Source organism: Thamnophis sirtalis, unplaced genomic scaffold (assembly GCF_051295495.1).
Source record: "Thamnophis sirtalis isolate CommonGarterSnake01/CBP01778 unplaced genomic scaffold, rThaSir2_p1.2 scaffold_2, whole genome shotgun sequence".
Classification (NCBI taxonomy): domain Eukaryota; kingdom Metazoa; phylum Chordata; class Lepidosauria; order Squamata; family Natricidae; genus Thamnophis; species Thamnophis sirtalis.
In genome coordinates, this window is record NW_028261382.1 from 53,274,842 (window position 1) to 53,295,669 (window position 20,828).

At 50.0% G+C, this 20,828-nt stretch overlaps 1 protein-coding gene across 1 annotated transcript in view; it reads right to left on the reverse strand.

Annotated features, from left to right (window-relative positions):
* SMTN (smoothelin) overlaps window positions 1-20,430 on the reverse strand; it is a 63,729-nt gene extending 43,299 nt beyond the window's left edge. The window contains exons 1-7 of the mRNA XM_087705560.1: window positions 20,355-20,430; window positions 17,008-17,191; window positions 7,496-7,644; window positions 4,618-4,717; window positions 2,893-2,971; window positions 1,835-1,938; window positions 787-865 (exon numbers count right to left, since the gene is read on the reverse strand). Coding sequence (XP_087561686.1) covers window positions 787-865; window positions 1,835-1,938; window positions 2,893-2,971; window positions 4,618-4,717; window positions 7,496-7,644; window positions 17,008-17,058 — 562 coding nt within the window. The 5' untranslated portion in view covers window positions 17,059-17,191; window positions 20,355-20,430. The remainder of the gene's footprint in view (window positions 1-786; window positions 866-1,834; window positions 1,939-2,892; window positions 2,972-4,617; window positions 4,718-7,495; window positions 7,645-17,007; window positions 17,192-20,354) is intronic.
* Window positions 20,431-20,828: the final 398 nt, after the last annotated feature.

The window sequence follows — 20,828 nt, forward strand, 5'->3', positions numbered from 1 at the left end:
CAACTCCCATCATCCCTGTTACGGCCGGCCAGGGATGATGTGTGCTGGTTTTATAAACTCGGGAGCTTAACATGTGTGCTGAACTAAATTAGTGGCACCTGTTGTGGCCCACCAGCCGCCAGCGGTGCCGACAACACATTCGGAGAGCGGAGGAGTTGGGGAGGAAACATGGGCCAGCCCTGGAGTCTCTGGAAGGCTCTGTGTCGGAGGCAGAGAGGGGCCAGAGCCGTCGGACAGTTATCAGCTGCCTTCAGACATCAGTGAGGCAGAAGAACAGCTGGAGCCTGTTCCCAGTGTGCGCATCCGCAGAGGAAGGGAACAGCTAAAGAACAGGGGTCGACTTGGGAGTAAGGCCGCAGGTGGACGGTGAATGGCCCCTCCCAGAGGAAATAAAAGAGGAGCGAAAAGGGAGTGGAGCTTGCAGGAGACACTAAGTTCATTCCAAGTATTGCGGCGTCTGAAAGATATCGGCCTGGCCACTCTCCAGGTCGATAATTGTGAACTATCTCGAAAGACTGCGGGAGAGGAAAGACTTTTCTGGAGAGGAATTCACGGCCAATTCAATAAAAGGGGTTTATCGGGGTGACGACTCGGCTTCATGCTGCTGAGGAAGCCACGGTCGGAACAATCCCCGCCAGCAGTATATAACTCTAGGCTTCCGCAGGCTCCAGCTTTATCGCCTCGATCCAATCTACATGCCAACAGGCTGGGCTCAGTGCCAAGCCTCACCCCCCACCCCCAGCCCACCCCAGGTGTCCCCTGCAGGGATCTTCATCCTGGCCTCACCTGGACCATCGGCCACCTTGGGATCCGGCTGCTCCTGGACCTGGTTTTCAATCAGTTCCTGCCCTGCTCGCTTTTGCCCCTGGAGGAAACCGAAAGGAAAATAAACTCTCAACGCCCCCCACCCCCAAGATCCGTTCAGCAAAACCCCTAAGCGCACGCAGAGTCTGCTGGCAAATGCTGGGAAGCCGTATGATAGATGGTCCTCGACTCACGGCTGCCGTCGAGCCCGAAATGTCCGTTGTTAAGCGATCCCAGCTTCCCCGTTAATATTAAAGCCATTAATTCCCCCCCCCACCCCCGGCAATAGCCAGATTAGCAGAAAGGACCATCAACTAGGAAAAATGCTGCCCTCTGGTGGGGAAAATGGGGAAGTCTCAATCCCTGGCAAAAGGATAGGGAAGAAATGGAGGGAGTGACCGTTTTTATTTTCCTGGGTTCCAAGATCAGATGGGGACGGCAGCCAAGGAATCAAAAGGGGATTTTGCTCCTGGGGAGGAAAGCGATGGCCAATCTAGGCAGCATCCTAAAAAGCAGAGAGATCACCCTGCCAACAAAAGTGCGCATAGCCAAGGCTTATGGTTTTCCCAGTTGCAATGGATGGCTATGAAAGCTGGACCATAAGGAAGGATGAACGCCAAAGAATGGAGGCCTTTGAGCTCTGGTGCTGGAGAAGAAGACTCCTGCATTGAGTCCCTTGGACTGCAAGGCCATCCAACCGGTCAGTCCTAGAGGAGATCCACCCTGGCTGCTCTTTAGAAGGCCAGATCCTGAAGAGGAAACTCAAAGACTTTGGCCACCTAATGAGAAGGAGGAAGGACTCCCTGGAGAAGAGCCTCATGCTGGGAACGATGGAGGGCAAAAGAAGAAGAAGGGGACGGCAGAGAAGGAGGTGGCTGGATGGATTCCCCAAAGCAGCCGGCGTGAGCTTCAATGGACTCCAGAGGATGGGAGAGGACATGAAGGCCTGGAGGAACGTTGTCCATGGGGCCGTAGAGAGGGCTGGAAAAGCATAGTGAAGCAGTATATAAGTCTAAGGGCTGTTGCTTACCTGGGCCTTTCTGTCCCCTGCAGCATTTTCATCTTGCTCCTTGGACGCCCGAGCCGTTTCGGTGGCCCTCCGGTGATGGAAAGCTTTCCCCGCCAACTTTGCAGCTTGAGGGAAAGGAAAAAGAGCCGTTTCAAACAGGAGACCATCGTTAAGAGCAACGGCCCTCAACTTTGGGGCACCGGGGTTCAGTTCCGTGGAGAGATGTTTTTCCACGGATCGGAAGGGATGTGGTTTCACGTGGTGCCTCCATCCCACGGATGGGACTTTGCTCGTTGGTGTGGCATGATTGCTGGCATTCCGGGGCTCATTTCTGGCCTCCAGTTGGGGACCCCTGATTTAGGGAGCCTTGTTTGGAAGATGGCGGTGATGAAAGGACGCAGTGATCCCTCTCCACCCTCCACCGCTTCCTGGAAGATTACAATACACACACACACCCCAAACCTCTGGAGACGACCTGTTCTGACCGAGGCTTCCCGAGAGCCTAAAGCAAACTTCTTGTCCCGACAAAAATCCCTTTTATTAATTGACTGTGAGTTCTGCTCCTTCACATCCAGCAAAGTCTTTCAAGGGAGGATTTACGGTCACAGACCTTATCTGGCTTGGAGAGCTGCCAGGCCGAGATCTGCAAAACTTGACAAGGGGTCTCGGAGAGTCAGGAGCCAATTAAGCAAACTAATTGCCTCCTGCAAACTCCACTCCCCTTTCGTTCCTCTTTTATTCCCTCTGGGAGGGGCCATTCACCGTCCTCCTGTGGCCTTACTCCCAAGTCGACCCCTGTTCTTTAGCTCTTCCCTTCGTCTGGCAGCACTGAGCATGCGCACACTGGGAACAGGCTCCAGCTGTTCTTCTGCCTCACTGATGTCCGACTCCGAAGGCAGCTGATAACTGTCAGACGGCCCTGGCCCCCTCTCTGCCCCCGACACAGAGCCCTCCTCAGAGCCTTCCCCAGACTCCAGGACTGGCCCAGGTTCCTCCCCAACCCTCCTCACTGTTCGACTCCACTGCCAGATCATCTGGCCACTGGCGGGCCACAACAACAGCCCTGCTGGGTCTGGTACCTTCAATTTCTTCCGCGCGCAGCTGGCGGATAGCAGCCCGGATGAGTTTACGTTCCTCGTACTCGCTGGTTCCTCGCAGCTGAGAAGGGAAGCAGAGTCAGGAAAGGTTCAAAGGGATCATTTCCCCCTTTGTGGCCCATGCGCGGAAGGGAGGCCACCCAGAGAGCCCAGACCCATCGGCTGGAGTGCAAATGCAAGCAATTTTCTTGGTGGAAAATAACAATAGCACTTAGATTTATAGACTTTCCAGCCCTCTCTAAGCAGTTTATAGAGTCAGCCTCTTGCGCCCCCCCCCCCGAAAAATCTGGGTCCTCATTTTACCAACCTCAGAAGGACAGAAGTCTGAGTCAACCTTGAGCTGGTCAGGATCTCCTGGCTGTGGGCAGTTAGCCTGCAATGCTGCATTCTAACTACTGGACCACCATGGCCCTTCCTTCCTTCCTATCTTCCTATCTTCCTTCCTCCCTATCTTCCTATCTTCCTTCCCTTCCTTCCTTCCTATCTTCCTTCCTCCCTCCCTATCTTCCTTCCTTCTTCCCTTCCTTCCTATCTCCCTCCCTCCCTCCCTATCTTCCTTCCTATCTTCCTTCTTCCCTTCCTTCCTATCTTCCTCCCTCCCTCCCTATCTTCCTTCCTATCTTCCTTCTTCCCTCCCTCCATATCTTCCTTCCTCCCTCCTTCCGTATCTTCCTCCCTCCCTCCCTATTTCCTTCCTCTCTCCCTATCTTCCTTCCTTCCTTCATCCCTCCCTATCTTCCTCCCTCCCTCCCTCCCCACTTACCACTAGCACAGACATATGCTGCTTTCCAGCCCTCTCTAAGCAGTTTACAGAATCAGCTTCTTGCCCCCAACAATCTGGTTCCTCATTTTTCCGACCTCGGAAGGATGAGCCGTGTTGGTGCAGCGATTAGTGTGCAGTACTGCAGGCTACTTCTGCTGACTGCTGATTGCGAGCAGTTTGGCAGTTCAAGTCCCACCGGCTCCAGGTTGACTCAGGCCTCCGTCCTTCCGAGGTGGCTCAAATGAGGACCCAGATCGTTGGGGGGCAAGAGGCTGATTCTGTAAACCACTTAGAGAGAGGAGCTATAAAGCATTATAAAGCGGTATACAAGTCTAAGTGCTAAGTGAAGGCTGAATCCACCTTGAGCCTGGTGAAATTTGAGCTGCTAAATTGCAGGCAGCCGGCAGACAGCAGAAATAGCCTGCGGTGGTGTACTCTAACCACTTAGACTTACCGTATTTTTCAGAGTATAAGACGCACCAAACTTTTGAAGAGGCAAATTAAAAAAAAAAAGTTTTTGCACTCTGCAGACCTCCCCAAAACGGCCCGTTTTTCGCTCATTTCTGCCCTCCCCAGCCCCCAGGAGCACTGTGGAAGACTCCTAAAGGCTCTGCACGGCCATTTTGGTGAAGGGGGCAGGGCTTCGAGAGGCAAAAAATGCTGTATTCGGTGTATAAGACGCACCCAGATTTTCAGCCTCTTTTTTGAGGGAAAAAGGTGCGTCTTATACTCCGAAAAATACGGTATATGCCGCTTCGTAACGCTTGACAGCAGAATTTCTGGCTTGGTTGATTGGCGGGAGGACAGGGCACGGTCCCACGCGAGCAGCTCTGTGTCAATGACCCTTTGAGCTCCCACTGGAACGTGGAAGTGCCCCTCTGGGCTCCTCTGGGGTCAGGAAGGGCCTCTCCGGAGAGCTACGGCCCTGTTCAGCAGGGACCTACCAAGGCAGTCAGCTCCTCCACCTCCTGGATGTTCTCCAGCTTTCGCGAAAGGGCGTCCAGAGACTTCTGCTGCCGCTGCTCCTCTTCTTGCTGCCAGGACCTGAAGGGACCAAAGGGTGGAGGGGAGCATCGCTCGGGAAGGCGCCCCAAATCCTTCGCCTTGCCTGGCGTGGCCTGGGCTGCCTCTCCCAGGGGAAGGGAGCTCTTGCGCTCCGGGGAGAAGGATCCGGCGGCAGGAGGCAGTGAGAAGGCGGCGGCCCAGGGTCTGCTGGAAAAGCAGACATTTGGGTGGGGTCGCAGCCCCTTGTGGGGCGCCCAAGATGGGGGGAGGGAGGGAGGGGCTGGGCTTTCTCGGATCAGCCACAAATGCCCCGGCTTTTGTGGACAGGTCAAAGGGACGGGAGGAGCGATGGATAGGTTGACATTAAAGATAAAAGGATAAAGAAGATACGGAATACATTTTGAGATGTATACTCTGGGATTTGTTTTCTCAACAGACAATCGAGGTAGAAATTAGAAATCAAAAATTACGACGGTGTATAAGGAGGCCGATAATAATACCCTGTTGACTAAGCGTTCATGCACGTTAAAGACAAACGGATATATTTTTTTAATTCTTTAATTCTTTTTTTTTTAATGTATTTTCTGTAAGCCGCCCGGAGTCCTTCGGGATTGGGCAGCCTATAAATTTATTAAATACTAATATTAATATTATGTGTACATACATTGACCCAGACAACATGTTGTTCACACAGCACTTATGCATGGATAATGAGGAAGGAAGGAAGATAGGAAGGAAGGAAAGAAGGAAGGAAGATAGGAAGGAAGGAAAGAAGGAAGGAAGGAAGATAGGAAAGAAGGAAGGAAGATAGGAAGGAAGATAGGAAGGGCCATGGTGGTGCCAACTGCCAGGAGTTAGATCCCAAGTGCTTATTTTGAGGCTCAAAAGAAAATAAGACTCTGTCTTACTTACACGGGAGATAGTTAGCACATATGTGCAACCTACTACACATACACACAGTCACACACATATATACATACACATACCATGTTTCCCCGAAAATACGACATGTCCTGATGATAAGGCCATGCCACATTTTTCTGGTGGGCAAAAATATAAGCCCCTCCCCCCCGCAAGTAAGCCCCTTGGACAACCCCCCCACCGCCAGCCAGGTAGAGCGCCACTCACCAACCTAGCGGTATCCCAAAGGTGCCAAACCGCGGGAACTGGGGGGGGGAGGCAAAGGTGATTGCGCTGCTTGGTGCCTTTGGGATACCGCTAGGTTGGTGAGCGGCGCTGTGCCCAGCTGAAGAGGGGGGTTGCCAGGCAGCTGCTATGTTATATTTATGCTGATAAATAAGTTATTTATACCTCCCTAGCTGATGAGAGCTAAATAGCTTGAAATAGATCTATACTAGTCTCCCTTTATTTATTTATCAGCATAAATATAACAAATGTAACAAAAAGGCAACAGTAAAAAAATATTGGGTTTCTGTCTGGATGGTCTCTTGTGACGAGCCTAATGACAGAGAGTGGAAGTGTGACCTTCCTCCCATACTTGGGCATACCAGGGGTTGTGACTTTAAGTATATACCTCCCACCCTGGCTGGCTGATAAGGAGTCGTTCTCTGTAGCTCAAATGGTTAACTCCCTGCCTGGGAGGCAATGGAGCACAGGTTCGATTCCCAAACATGGGTATGGCTAGCTGATGAGAGCTAAATAGCTTGAAATAGATCTATACTAGTCTCCCTTTATTTATTTATCAGCATAAATATAACATATATATATATATATATATACACACACACACACACCACACACCACACACACACATATATATATATAAACACACAAACATATATATATATATAGACACAAACATATACACACATACATACACACACAAATATGTACACACATACACACACACATATATATACACACACATATATATACACAGATACACACACATATATACACACACACACACAGATATATACACACACACATAAACACAGATATATACACACATACATACACATACACACAGATATACACACAGACACACACAAACACACATATACACACACACACACATATACACACAGATATGTACACACATACATACACACATATGCACACACATACACAGATATACATATATATATACACACAGTTTCACACACACACACACATATATATATACACACATACATACATAGGCACATACACACATATATACATACATACTGTGTGTGTGGTGTGTATGTGTGTGTGTGTGTGTTTGTGTGTGTGTGTGTGTGTGTGTGTGTATGAATGAGGTGGCAAGTGAGAAGCAAAGGGCCCCCCCTGGGTAGTGAAATGGGTATACAGGAAAGTCTTCGACTTTAGACTTACAACAGTTTGTTTAGTGACCATTCAAAGTTACCCCATCACTGAAAAGAGTGACCTAGGACTGCCTCCCACGCTTATGACCGTCACAGAGTCCCCATGTGATCAAAATTGGGATGTTTGGCCACTGACTCGTTTATGACCCTCCCAGTGTCCCGGGGTCCTGTGATGATACCCTTTTTGCCAAGGAAAATCAACGGGGGAAAGCCAGTTTCCCTTAACAACCATATGACTCATTTAACAACTGCTGAGATTCCCTTAACGGCGGTGGCGAGAAAGGTCATAAAACCGGGACGGGACTCGCGGGACGGCCGTCTCGCTCAGCACAACCCAAACCTCGGGCTCAACGGCGGCCGTTCGGTCGAGGACTGCTTGTAAATTCATTGAGCCAGGAAATTAAAAAAAAACGCTTTGGGGAGGTTGGCCCGGGAGGGTGTCAATGCCAGAAAAGTGGGGTGCAGAGGGAAGCGGGGCCCCCAAACTCACCTCAGCCGGTTCTCCTTGTTCTCCTGCCGTTCCGTCCGGAAGCGCTTCGACGCCAGCGCCTCCTCATCGCGCTCCAGCTCCTGCCGGCGCAGCTCCCGGATGGCCGAACGGATCTGCCTGCGCTCGGCCAAGTCCAGGGTTGCTTCCAGCTATGTGGGAAGGGAAGAGAGGGGGGGGGGTCATTCAGGGACAGGTCAAGGGCATTGCGGAGGCAACCCACCCCGCCTAGGACAGGCATTCCCGGGCCTCTCTTCGGCCACCCCCGGGGCCAGACACACAATGGGCGCAGTGTGAGGTTTGCACAAAGTGGCCCTTGTCCCTCCGGGCCAAGCCCTTGTGCTCTCCGCAGGCTTAGTGGCTCATGCACGCAACCGTCCCCATCCCTCGCCATCTCGGCTACAGCCCAAAACTCTCCGCAACTTCAGCCGAGGGATACGGCTACCTCTGTAATCATCCTGCAAGGAAGATGCCTGCTCCTAAAACTCTCCGACTGGCTTCAGTGAACAGATTAAATTACGCTCCGTGGAGGCAGGAAGCAGTGTGTGTGTGTGTGTGTACATGTGCACAGGTAGCCCTCGGCCTACAGTTCATTTAATGACCCTCCAAAGTTACAACAGCACTGAAAACGGACTTCGCCCCGTCCTCCATCACGTACGGCCGTGGCAGCGTCCCCAGAGTCACCGGGATCCGAATTCAGGTGCTTGGAAACTGACTGGTATTTATGGCGGTGGCGGTATCCCTGGCGGGGAGGGGGAAGACGGGGGGGGGGCGGTGTTTGTCACACGATCCGTTTTTTGTGACCTGCTACCCAGCAAAATCAAACTGGGAAGCCCGGCTCCACTTAACAAGCGCGCGAACTAACTTCGCAACTGCAGCGGTTCGCTCAGCAGGGGTGGCAAGAAAGGTCGTAACACGGGGCCAAACTCGCTTAAGAGACGCCTTGCCATAATAGCAACAGTACTTAAGACTTATATCCTGCTTTGCGGCCCTCTCGAAGCGGTTGACAGAGTCAGCCTCTTGGCCCCCCAACAATCTGGGCCTCCTCATTTTACCCACCTTGGAAGGATGGAAGGCTGAGTCGACCTTGAGCCGGTCAGGATCGAACTCCTGGCAGTCGGCAGAGTTAGCCTGCAATACTGCTTTCTAATTACTGCAGAGAAAGGAAGGAAGGAAGGAAGGAAGGAAGGAAGGAAGGAAGGAGAAATAGCAATAGCAGATTTATATACCTCTTCGCAGTCCTTTCCAGCCCTCTTGAAGCGGTTTACAGAGTCAGCCTCTTGCCCCCCAACAATCTCGGTCCTCATTTGACCCACCTCGGAAGGATGGAAGGCTGAGTCCACCTTGAGCTGGTCAGGATCGAACTCCTGGCAGTCGGCAGAGTTAGCCTGCAATACTGCTTTCTAACTACTGCAGAGGAAGGAAGGAAGGAAGGAAGGAAGGAAGGAAGGAAGGAAGGAAGGAAGGAAGGAAGGAAGGAAGGAGAGAAATAGCAATAGCAAACTTATATACCACTTCATAATGCTTTTACAGCCCTCTCTAAGTGGTTTACAGAGTCAGCCTCTTGCAAAACCCCAACAATCTGGGTCCTCATTTGACCCACCTCGGAAGGACGGGAGGCTGAGTCAACCTGGAGCCGGGTGAGATTCGAACTGCCAAATTGCAAATCAAATTTTGGCCTCCGTTGCTGTCGTAAGTCAAGAACCACGCATTTGACCGATGTACAAAGCCCACACACAGGAGGGAGAAGGTTGGGAAAGAAGAGTTGAGCTATTGTCCTCCGACATTCCTGGTTCTGCGGAGGCGCCAACCGGCAGGCAGAAGCACCGGCCCCCCATCATGCTCGGCAGAGATCACGGGGCGCCTTGGGGCTCTGAATTCTAGGGAAAGTGGACAACCAGCCTGGGGGAAGCCGCGGACAAGCTCACCCTCCCTTCACCCCTGTGAGCCATCACAGGCTGACGGAGACAGGCAGGGCTGGGAACGCAATTTGTAGCTGTGAACGACAAATGTTTCAGAGGGGTTATTAGGCAGCAGGAAGGTGTGCTGGTTTAATAAACGGAGCTTTCCAGATGTGCTGAGCGAAATCAGTGGCATCTGTTGTGGCCCGCCAGCAGATTCAGAGAGAGAGGAGGTTGGGGAGGAACCTGGGCCAGTCCTGGAGTCTGGGGAAGGCTCTGAATGAGGGCTCTGTGTCGGAGGCAGAGAGGGGGCCAGAGGTCGTATGCCAGTTATCAGCTGCCTTCGGAATCAGACATCAGTGAGGCAGAAGAACAGCTGGAGCCTGTTCCAAGTGTGAGTTGTCGGACGAAGGGAACAGCTAAAGAACAGGGGTTGACTTGGGAGTAAGGCCACTGGTGGACGGTGAATGGCCCCTCCCAGAGGAAATAGAAGAGGAGCGAAAGGAGAGTGGAATTTGCGGGAGACCATTAGTTCGCTTCATTGGTTCGTGACTCTCCGAGACTCCTTGCCAAATTTTGCAGATTGGCCTGGCAGCTCTCCAAGCCAGATAAGGTCTGTGACCGTAAATCCTCCCTCGAAAGACTTTGCTGGAGGCGAATGAGCAGAATTCACCGTCAATTAATAAAAGGGATTTTTGGGGTGGGCTGGTGTCGCGCACGCATTGCATTATCGGTGTGGGCCCGTGAAGGCAAAAAGGTTCCCCATCACTGATCAACTTCCTGCCTGAACAGGGGGTTGGGCTAGAAGACCTCCAGGGCCCCTTCCAACTCAATCATTCTCCGAAGCACCGGAAAGCGAGACAGGAAATGACGGATGGAAACCGATCGAGGAGAGAAGCGCGACATGGGAAGGAAGGAGAAACTTCCTAACAGTCCGAAAAATGAACCGGTGGGGGTCTTCTGGGGGGGGGGAGGAGGGGGGTGCCAAAAAGAAGGGAACGAGAAATGCAAACAAGGAAAGGGGGGGAAAGGAAGGAGGGAGGGAAAGCCAGTTGGAGGAGGAGGAGGAGGGGAGGGGGAGAGAAAGAGAAGGAACAAAACAACCTAAAAGGACAGAGAGTTTCTCCTTATATGGACTAATTCCCTTGTAGCCGCAGCCAGGAAAAGGGTGGAACTAATTCGTGTTCCAGAAACAGAAAAAAAGGAAAGCGGCTGTCAGAGAAAGAGAGATGTGAAAATATCTACTCCGACCCCTTTCATATCCTGGACGTTGTCCGTTCCGACACTATGAGGCATTGCATGCCAAGACAACCAGACACAGAGGCGGTTTTTCTCCCCCTGCCGTCACTCTGCTGAAGAACTCCTTCCCACAACATGGTGGGTGGAGGGTCTCCTGCTTGGGCAGGGGGTTGGACTAGATGACCTACAAGGCCCCTTCCAACTCTGTTAATCTATCTATCTATCTATCTATCTATCTATCTATCTATCTATCTATCATCTATCTATCTGTCTATCTATCATCTATCTATCTATAGTATCTACAGTATCTATCTATCTATCTATCTATCATCTATCTATCTATCTATTATCTATCTAATCTATCTATCTATCTTCTATCTATCATCTATCAACATCTATCTATCTATCAACATCTAATCTATCTATCTATCTATCTATCTATCATCTATCTATCATCTATCAACATCTATCTATCTATCTATCTATCTATCTATCTATCTATCTATCTATCTATCTATCTATCTATCTATCTATCTATCTACATCTATCTATCAACATCTATCTATCATCTATCTATCTATCTTCTATCTATCTATCTTCTATCTATCATCTATCTATCTATCTTCTATCTATCTATCTATCTTCTATCTATCATCTATCTATCTATCTATCATCTATCTATCTATCTATCTATCTATCTTCTATCTATCTATCTATCAACATCTATCTAATTATCTATCAACATCTATCTATCTATCTATCTATCTCTATCTATCAACATCTATCTATCAACATCTATCTATCAACATCTATCTATCAACATCTATCTATCAACATCTATCTATCAACATCTATCTATCATCTATCTATCTATCTATCTATCTATCTATCTATCTATCTATCTATCTATATCTATCTATCTATCTATCTACCTACCTACCTACCTACCTACCTACCTTCTATCTATCATCTATAAACATCTATCTATCTAACACTATCAAACAACCTAGTAGAGCTGTATTATTATTATTGATATTATTGATGATGATGATAATAATAATAATAATAATAATAATATCCTTCTCATTTTTCCTATTCCCTATTTCCTTCTCTTCTTAAGGCCATCCCTGTCTTGATTGTACCGTATGATTTATATTGCTTGTATTAGTTCGTATCCTTCTATGCTTTATGCTGGTTGCTTTTTCAGTATCCCAGAACTATTTATTGTTCAGGGCTGTAGCTTATGACTTAATGAGTATTGTGTTTTATCATGATGATGATGATGAGCATGACTCATCACTTGTGGCTTGAATGTACACTGTGAGCTTAATATGCGGTTGAGGCAAATTCCTTGTGTGTCCAATCACACTTGGCCAATAAAGAATTCCTATTCTATTCTATTCTATTCTTCATTCTATTCTGTTCCATTTTATTCATTCTACTCTATTCTATTTACTCTATTCTTCATTCTATTCTAACTCTCATTCTATCCTTTCTGTTTATTCTATTCTATTCTTCATTCTATTTTATTCTCCTATCTATTCCATTTACTCTATTCTATTCTAAATCTTATTGTGCTTTCTGTTTATTCTATTCTATTTTATTCTTCATTCTATTCTATTCTATTCCATTCCATTCCATTCTAATTCTTATTTTATTCTTTGTTTGTTCTATTCTATTCTATTCTATTCTAGTGGTCCGTGAGAAAATTTTGGTGGTCCGCAGGAAAGATTTTTGCATTTTTGTATTGCACTAAATCAGGGGTCCTCAAACTGTGGCTCCTGGGATGGATACGTGCAATGAATGCTTGTGTTGCTGCAGAGAGTCTCCCCCTTGGGGGTCTTTTTGTGGGGGTCGGAGGGAGGCAGAAATTCTGACTTGGGGTCTGCTTTGTCCTCCTGGTGGGGGGCTTTGGGCAAAGGCTGGAGGGAAGAGCCGGAGGGCCTCGTTCCAGTGGGGCTGCATCCTGGCCTGGAACTGGCTGACCATCTCAGCCTGCTGAGCCTCCAGGCGCCGGCACCTGGCCTTGCACTCCCACAGGTCTTCCTTCTGCTTGGAAACTATGCTCCTAGTCCTCAGTGAGGTGCTTCTGCTGAGCCTCCTTCTCGGCCAGATCCAATTTGAACCGAGCTGTTTTGCCAACTCTTCCTCCTGGGGGCTGCTTAGCTCCAGCAACTGCTTCCTGTTGGGGGCCCTAAGGACCCTGGGTGGGCAGGCGAGGAGTGGCTGGCAGGAGAGGGGTGAGTAGAGGCTAGTGAAGCATCTCTCGACCTGAGTGACACCGAGTTGGCCACGCCCACCCAGTCACATGACCCCCATCCAGCCACAGCCACCCCAGCCAGTCATTAGGTGGATCATATTAGTGGTCCGCTGAATTTAAAATTATGAATTTAATGGTTCCTGAGGTCCGAAAGGTTGGTGACCCCTAAGTTAAAGGACAGAGTAGGAAAGAGGGGAGGAATGGGAAGAAGAGGGGAAGGGTAAAGGGGAGGAAGGGGAAGGAGAGAAGGGAAAGGAGAGGAGAAAGGAAGGAAGGAGAGAAGAAAGAGAAGAAAGGGGGGTGGGAAGGAGGGAGGGAAGGAGGGAGGGAAGCAAGGAGGGAAGGAAGGAAGGAAGGAAGGAGAGAAGAAAGGAGGGAAGGAAGGAAGGAAGGAGGGAAGGAAGGAGAGAAGAAAGGAGGGAAGGAAGGAGGGAAGGAAGGAGGGAATGTAGGAGAGAAGGAAGGGGGAAGGAAGGAGGAAAGGAAGGGGAAAGGAAGGAGAGAAGGAGAAAAGAAAGGAGGGAAGGAGAGAAGGAGGGAGGGAAGGAAGGGGAGTAGGAGAGAAGAAACGAGGGAAGGAAAGAGGGAGGGAGGGAAGAAGAAGTAGGACCGTTGTAAGATAAGATGGATCTATGGGATGATAAAAAAGCAATCTTCAAGTATATTGTCAACAGTAGGGAAAAATTGTTATAAATACATATTATTAACAGTTATGAGATCATATAATTGTGAATGTATATATGAAATTGATAAAATAAAATTTAAAAAAAAATAAAGGACAGGGACCCTCTTCCCGACCAGGGGTGAAATTCAGCGGGTTCTGACAGGTTCTGGAGAACAAGCTTGCACTCGATCCAGACAAGACCGAGTGGCTATTGATGTTGCCTCCCAAGGATAGTCCAGACATTCCACCTCTTAGCCTAGGGGGTGAAATTATACACCCCTCAGAGAGGGCCCGCAATTTGGGTGTCCTCCTGGACCCGCAGCTGACGTTAGAACACCATCTGTCAGCTGTGACCAGGGCGGCTTTTGCCCAGGTTCGCCTGGTGCACCCGTTGCGGCCCTACCTGGACCGGGAGGCCCTTCGAATGGTCACTCACGCCATCGTCACCTCAAGACTGGATTACTGTAACTAAACTAAACTAAAACTTCCCCAGGAGTACGGAGGGAATGGAGATTTTGCAGTATCCTTCCCCCTGCCACGGCAACCCAGCCACGCCCACAGAACCGGTCCTTTTGAGCAAGAACTCGATGTAGCCTCCTGCCTGCCAAAACCTCCCTGGTGGGTGATGCCTCAACTGGCAGAGGTGAGTGCCAACGGGATTCAGGTCTGAACAAGGCTCTCTCTTCCCCCTTCCAGGCAGGGCAGGGCCTTGGCGCTCCTCCCCACCACCGCGCAAGCAGTCAGGAATCCCTACCACGGAGCACAAAGGGCCCTTGTGTGCGGCAGGCAGGCAGTGCTGCCTTCTCTCTGGCTGCCGACGGGCCAGGTGAATCCCAGAGAGAGCGAGAGAGAGAGAGAGAAGGCCAACTCACTCTGGCTTGGAAGAAAAACGGCTCCCAACCAAGCAAAAATTTATATTGGGGTTGGGCTGGGAAGGAAGGGGGGATTTCGGCTCTCTCTACCTAACGACACCTTTGTAGTTTACCACTAGAACCGAGCCCAAGATTTCCGTCGCCGAGCGAAACCTTTGTCGTGTTTTGAGATGCCGTCCTTGGCGCGGTTTTGAAGCGAAACCGCCGCCGTTTAGTGAAATCGGTAACACAGCCATCGGGGAGGAATGACACCCGTCAATTAGAGACGTCACAGTGGCTGAGTTCCCATCTCGTCAAGTTTCACACAACCACACCTTCGCCTCTTTCATTCCGCAACTTATTAAGGCCGGAGTTGACAACTCTGGGAATGGGAAACCGCACAACCCGGAGGCCATCCAGGTGGGAGAAGTCTCTTCTAAGCCAGTTTCTAAGCCGCAACGGCGAAGTTTACACAACGTGCTAAGCCAACTTCAAACCTTATATAGCCCTTTGCGTGAAACGGGCATGAACTGGCATGAAAGCTAAGGCACCAGACAACCCTTGGGTGGGTAGTTTATTTCCCTGCTGGCGGGGTGAGCAAAGGAGCAATTGGGTGAGTCCTTCCCACCGACAGAGGCCAAGAATTGGAGTAACAGATCTACGGAAGCGATTCTGCCGAAAGCCACCGGACTCGGGCCGTTTCTCACCCAACACAGGATTTGGACATTGAAGCGTTACGTAAAGAAGGAGTTTCAAAACCTCGTGGTAAGAAGGAGTTGCAAAGTCTGTGTACGACTACGGGGACCTGAGAGCGGGCGGCAACTCGCACGAACTCCAAAGATGCGTCACTGAAGGGCTGCCGTCAAAATATAATAAACCCGGGAAAGGAAGCTTGCGAAACGAAGATGGGGATCTCAAAGGAAGCGCCATTCGAGGTGGCAAGCGGGGGGAAGGGGCTTCCCTACCTGGCTCGGACACCCCCCCTCCAGGCAGACCCTCTGCATTTTTCTATTTTTTTCTAAAACGGGGACAAAAATCGTGACCAGAAGCTGCTTTGAGTAAGCAGAAGTTGGTTGTAATCAGGGATTAGTTATTTGTGGATTAGCGCCGTTTGATGAATGCAGGCCGGTTGGGTTACCTTAAAATACCTGTATACAAGAAAGCAGGTAATTCGGTAATTGGGTTAAGGAAGGCTTTAAGCGACAGCCGCTACTATGCTACGGTGTTCCTCGCTTTTGGATTGGTGTGAACTTCATAAGGAGTAGCCCTGTAATTTGTAAATGAGGGCGAGTTTACAGAATTGGATTAAGCAGCTTCGGTAATAATCTCGCCCCTTGTTCCGGTCTCAAAAGGGGAATGCGTTCCCTTAAGCTTCTAATGTTTACAGATTAACAAGAGTTGGAAGGGACCTTGTAGGTCATCTAGTCCAACCCCTCCCCCCCCCCGCCGCCCAAGCACCATTTCTGGCAAATGGCAGTCCAGTCTCTTCTTGAAAGCCTCCGGGGATGAAGCGCTCACGACTTCTGAATAATAACAGAGTTGGAAGGGACCTTGGAGGTCATCTAGTCCAACCCCCTGGCCAAGCAGGGGACCCTACACCATTTCTGACAAATGGCAGTCTAATATCTTCTTGAAGGCCTCCGGTGATGAAGCTCCCAACTTCTGAATAACAGAATAATAACAGAATAACAGAGTTGGAAGGGACCTTGGAGGTCATCTAGTCCAGCCTCCCGCCCAAACAGGAGGCCCTATACCATTTCTGACAAATGGCAGTCTAATATCTTCTTGAAATCCTCCGGTGATGAAGCTCCCAACTTCTGAATAACAGAATAATAATAGAATAACAGAGTTGGAAGGGACCTTAGAGGTCATCTAGTCCAGCCTCCCGCCCAAACAGGAGGCCCTACACCATTTCTGACAGATGGCAGTCTTAATATCTTCTTGAAAGCCTCCGGTGATGAAGCACCCGCAACTTCTGAGTAACAGAATAACAGAGTTGGAAGGGACCTTGGAGGTCATCTAGCCCAACCCCACGCCCAAGCAGGGGACCCTACACCATTTCTGACAAAGGGCAGCCCAGTCTCTTCTTGAAAGCCTCCAGCGATGAAGCTTCAGGACTTCCGCCGCTCTTTAATTTCCTTTCTCTGTTTTTCCTTTATCACTCAAAAGTCTCACTTTGGGGATTGCTGTAAACTTAGGCACAACGGGCTATTCAACAACTCAGGCTCCTCCCCGGCTCCACCCTCCAAAAAACCCTGGCCTTAAATGCAACGTGTGAACCCACACACACACACACCCTTCTGTCCACAACCCACAAACTGGCGGCATGTGACAAATTCAAAATTGGGAAATGATCCTTCTCCTCCCACCTCCCGCCAAAGAAATCCAGTGAAAATCCACGAAAGGACGACGGGAGGACCGGATCCACATAACGACGGAACGGAAAGCTAGCAAAGCAAACGCCACGTCTAGTTGCCACCAAAACAACTCACAAAAACAGAGAATTGGGCCAGAAAAAAAAGGGGGGCAGAAAGAAGCTTTCTCTTTAGGCTGCTTCACCGCAAACCGTCAATTGTCTCCAAGCGGGGAAAGGAACTCACCAATTTCCGGAGCGTGCCTTCGTCCATGCTCAGGAGTGCCTCTTCGGACATGCTGCCGCCGGATTCCGCCGTCGGGGCACCCCCCCCCTCCTCCTCCTTCTGCCCAAAGTAACCGGCCAGGCACAGAAAGGAAGGGAGGTCCGGCCCTCCGAAGGTCTACTTTGGGGTCAAAACGGATGGTGCCCTGGAAGCGAACAAAGGCCAGCTGATCAGGCAGAGCAAGAAAAAACAACAAACCCATCAATCAATTATCCCAGAAAGGCAACGGATGGGAAAAGCTAATCCCAAAACTGCCAGGGTCTTGCCCCCTCTTTAACGCCAACGAATGAGATTCCCCTCCCTCCCTGCCCAATTCCTCTACTTTTCAGTCTTCCTTAGGACATAGGTAAATAGCAATAGTTAGACTTATATACCGCTTCATAGGGCTTTCAGCCCCCTCTAAGCGGTTTACAGAGTCAGCATATCCCCCCCAACAATCTGGGTCCTCATTTCACCCACCTCGGAAGGATGGAAGGCTGAGTCAACCTTGAGCCTAGTGGGATTTGAACAGCCGAATTGCTGAACTGCAGTCAGCTGAAGTAGCCTGCAGTGCTGCATTTAACCACTGCGCCACCTCGGGCTCCTAGAGTTCCCCTCGCGGATAGGTACTCATCGTTCCCGACTCTAAGGGGCGCTGCTCATCTCCGTTTCTAAGCCGAAGAGCCAGCGCTATCCGGAGACGTCTCCGTGGTCGTGTGGCCGGCATGACTCAACGCTGAAGCTGCACGGAACGCCGTTACCTTCCCACCAAAGGTGGTTCCTATTTTTCTACTTGCATTTTTTTAACGTGCTTTCGAACTGCTAGGTTGGCAGAAGCTGGGACAAGTCACGGGAGCTCACTCCGTGACGCGGCGCTGGGGATTCGAACCGCCCAACTTCTGATCGACAAACTCAGCATCTTAACCACTGAGCCATCGCATCCCTCGTAGGACATTTGTACAGGGAGTTAAAAAACAAGGATGAGAAACAGCTTCTATCCCAGGGCAGTAATTATATTGAATTCTGCGGTTTAGTGCGATACGAATGCAACATCCGAGGTTTTCAACTTGAATTATATGGCATGTGAAGGATGTTTGTGTTTTGTGTTTTTATAGTTGTAATCTACACTGAAGATGGCATTTAATTTTCGTTGGACGAGGTGCAATGGCAATAAAGTAAACCAATCGCAATAAAGTAAGCTAAACAACACCGCAAGTTGTTTGTCACCGAAGCCAGAGCCCCGGTGACTTCACTCCCAGCAATCTTGGTGCCTACGGAAGTCCCTGGCATTTCTCTCCTGCAAACACGCACCCAGGTGAAGAATTCCCCAGGACTGCGGAGGACGAAGGGATCGGGAAAAGAGACGGCCAGCTCATTCCGGTCATTGGCTGCCCGTGTACCCGGCATGAGAATGGGACATGGGCGCTACCACGTTGGGGAAGGAGGGAGCACAGCGCAAGGGGAGGAGAACCTGAGGCTCAGGGTCTCATTGCTACCAGCCAAAACTTTAGCCCGAGTTCCCACAATTTCTGTCATGCCCCCCAAGGGAAACAGAAGCGAGAACAGGCACATTCCCACGGCATATATATATATATATCCAAACACGGCATGGTTTCTCCACCTGGCCTCCCGCGTTCCGTGTGACTCCGGTCCATCAAGGTACGTTTACGGTTTGGAGTTCATCCAATCTAGAAAACTGGCTCTATAAAGGAAGCCAGGATTTATTTCAAACTGGATTTGTTTATTCTCCCCTAACTACGCCAGGGGGGCAGATGCCCCCTTCCACGCTTCATTATTGGATGTCATGCCACGGGAAACTGATCCAGGGCCCCCTTCCCCTTGGGAGAGCTGTATGCAACCAACACCTCGTTTTCATGCATGCTGATTTAAGTGTACATTTAAAGTGACAATAAAGTTGTTATTATTCTGTTTCAATTGTTATGAGATCTTCTCTGCCGTTTCCTCTTCCTGGCACGTTTTCCAAAGTCTCAACATAGTGTGGGGTCTCCTGGTTGGGCAGAGGGTGTAGCCGTTGGACTAGATGACCTCCAGGGTGCCTTTATTCCATTCCATATTCTATTCTATTCTCCTTCCTTCTTCCTTTCTCATTCTATTCTATTCTCCGTCATTCTCCTCTCCTCCTTCCTTCTTCCACTCCATTCTTCTTCCTTTCTCATTCTATTCTATTCCATATTCATATTCTATTCTCCTTCCTTCTTCCCTTCTCATTCTATTCTATTCTTCATTCTTCCCTCCTCCTTCCTTCTTCCACTCCATTCCTCTTCCTTCTTCCTTTCTCATTCTATTCTATTCCATATTCCTATTCTATTCTCCTTCCTTCTTCCCTTCTCATTCTATTCTATTCTTCATTCTTCCCTCCTCCTTCCTTCTTCCACTCCATTCTTCTTCCTTCTTCCTTTCTCATTCTATTCTATTCCATATTCCTATTCTATTCTCCTTTCTTCTTCCCTTCTCATTCTATTCTATTCTCCTTCATTCTTCTCTCCTCCTTCCTTCTTCCACTCCATTCCTCTTCTTCTTCCTTTCTCATTCTATTCTATTCCATATTCATATTCTATTCTCCTTCCTTCTTCTCTCCTCCTTCCTTCCTTCTTCCATTCTATTCTTCTTCCTTCTTCCCTTCTCATTCTCTTCGCCTTCCTTCTTCCCTTCTCTTCTTCCTTCTTCCCTTCTCCTTCCCTTCTTTCCTTCTCTTCTCTTACCTTCTATTCTATTCCTGCATTCTATTCTATTCCTATCCTATCCCACCCTCGGCATTAGCCTCCCTGCCTGGATCCACAGGGCATCCCCACTGCTGACCGACAGCCCAACCAACCAGCCTTGCCTAGCCCTGCCCAGTGCCCACCCAAGCCACGAAGCGCCAGAGCCTCCCTGGGACACGCGCTCACACAACCCTCCAAACCCGTGCAAAGCAAAGCTCCGCCGATCTTGCCAGGGAACCCGCTAGGGGGCTCGGTGGCTAGATAGCTGAGCTTGCCGATCAGTAATGATCGGCGGTTCGAATCCCTAGCACGGGTCTCCTGCGTGAGCAGGGGGGTTGGACTAGATGACCTCCCGAGGTCCCTTTCCAACTCTGTTCCTGTTACTAGACCGGCCAGCCAGCCGAATTCTGCTCCAATGGATCCCAACGCGGCCCCACTTTCCCACCCAGATCACCGCTGCCACGAAGCCAGCTCCTCCTCCTCTTCCTCTTCCCAGCACAAAGACCCCCCCTACTCCAATCGGGAGACCCTCTTCCCAAGCCCCCCCCCTTAATCCGGATCAAGGGTGGGAATCCCGAATCCCCAATCCGGATCGGCTCGACGTACCTCCCCCGGCGGCGCAGAGCTATCCAAAGGTGCCCGCAGCGGATGCCGACGAGACTCTGAGCTCAGCCGCCCAGCGCAGCTCAGCGAGACAGCCAGCTTTCCCGGAGCTCCGCCCCTCTCCCCCTCGAATGAGCCAATGGCAGGGCGCGGCCCCGCCCAACGGTCCTGGCCGCGCCCCTGGCCCTCCTTGTCATTGGTCGGTTTGTAACCGTCGGGCCCGCCTCCTAGAGGCTGGACGCGCTTGGCATGTTGGGAATTGTCGTTTCGGGCAGACTCTGCCCTGGCGGGTGGGGGAATCAATGCAAGGTGGGTTTTTTCCTGTTTTGATGCATCTGATTACAGATTAACAGAGTTGGAAGGGATCTTGTAGGTCATCTAGTCCAACCCCCTCCCCCCCACGAGCATTGGGCATCTCTGAAGATGCTTTGATTACAGATTAACAGAGTCGGAAGGGACCCTGTAGGTCATCTAGTC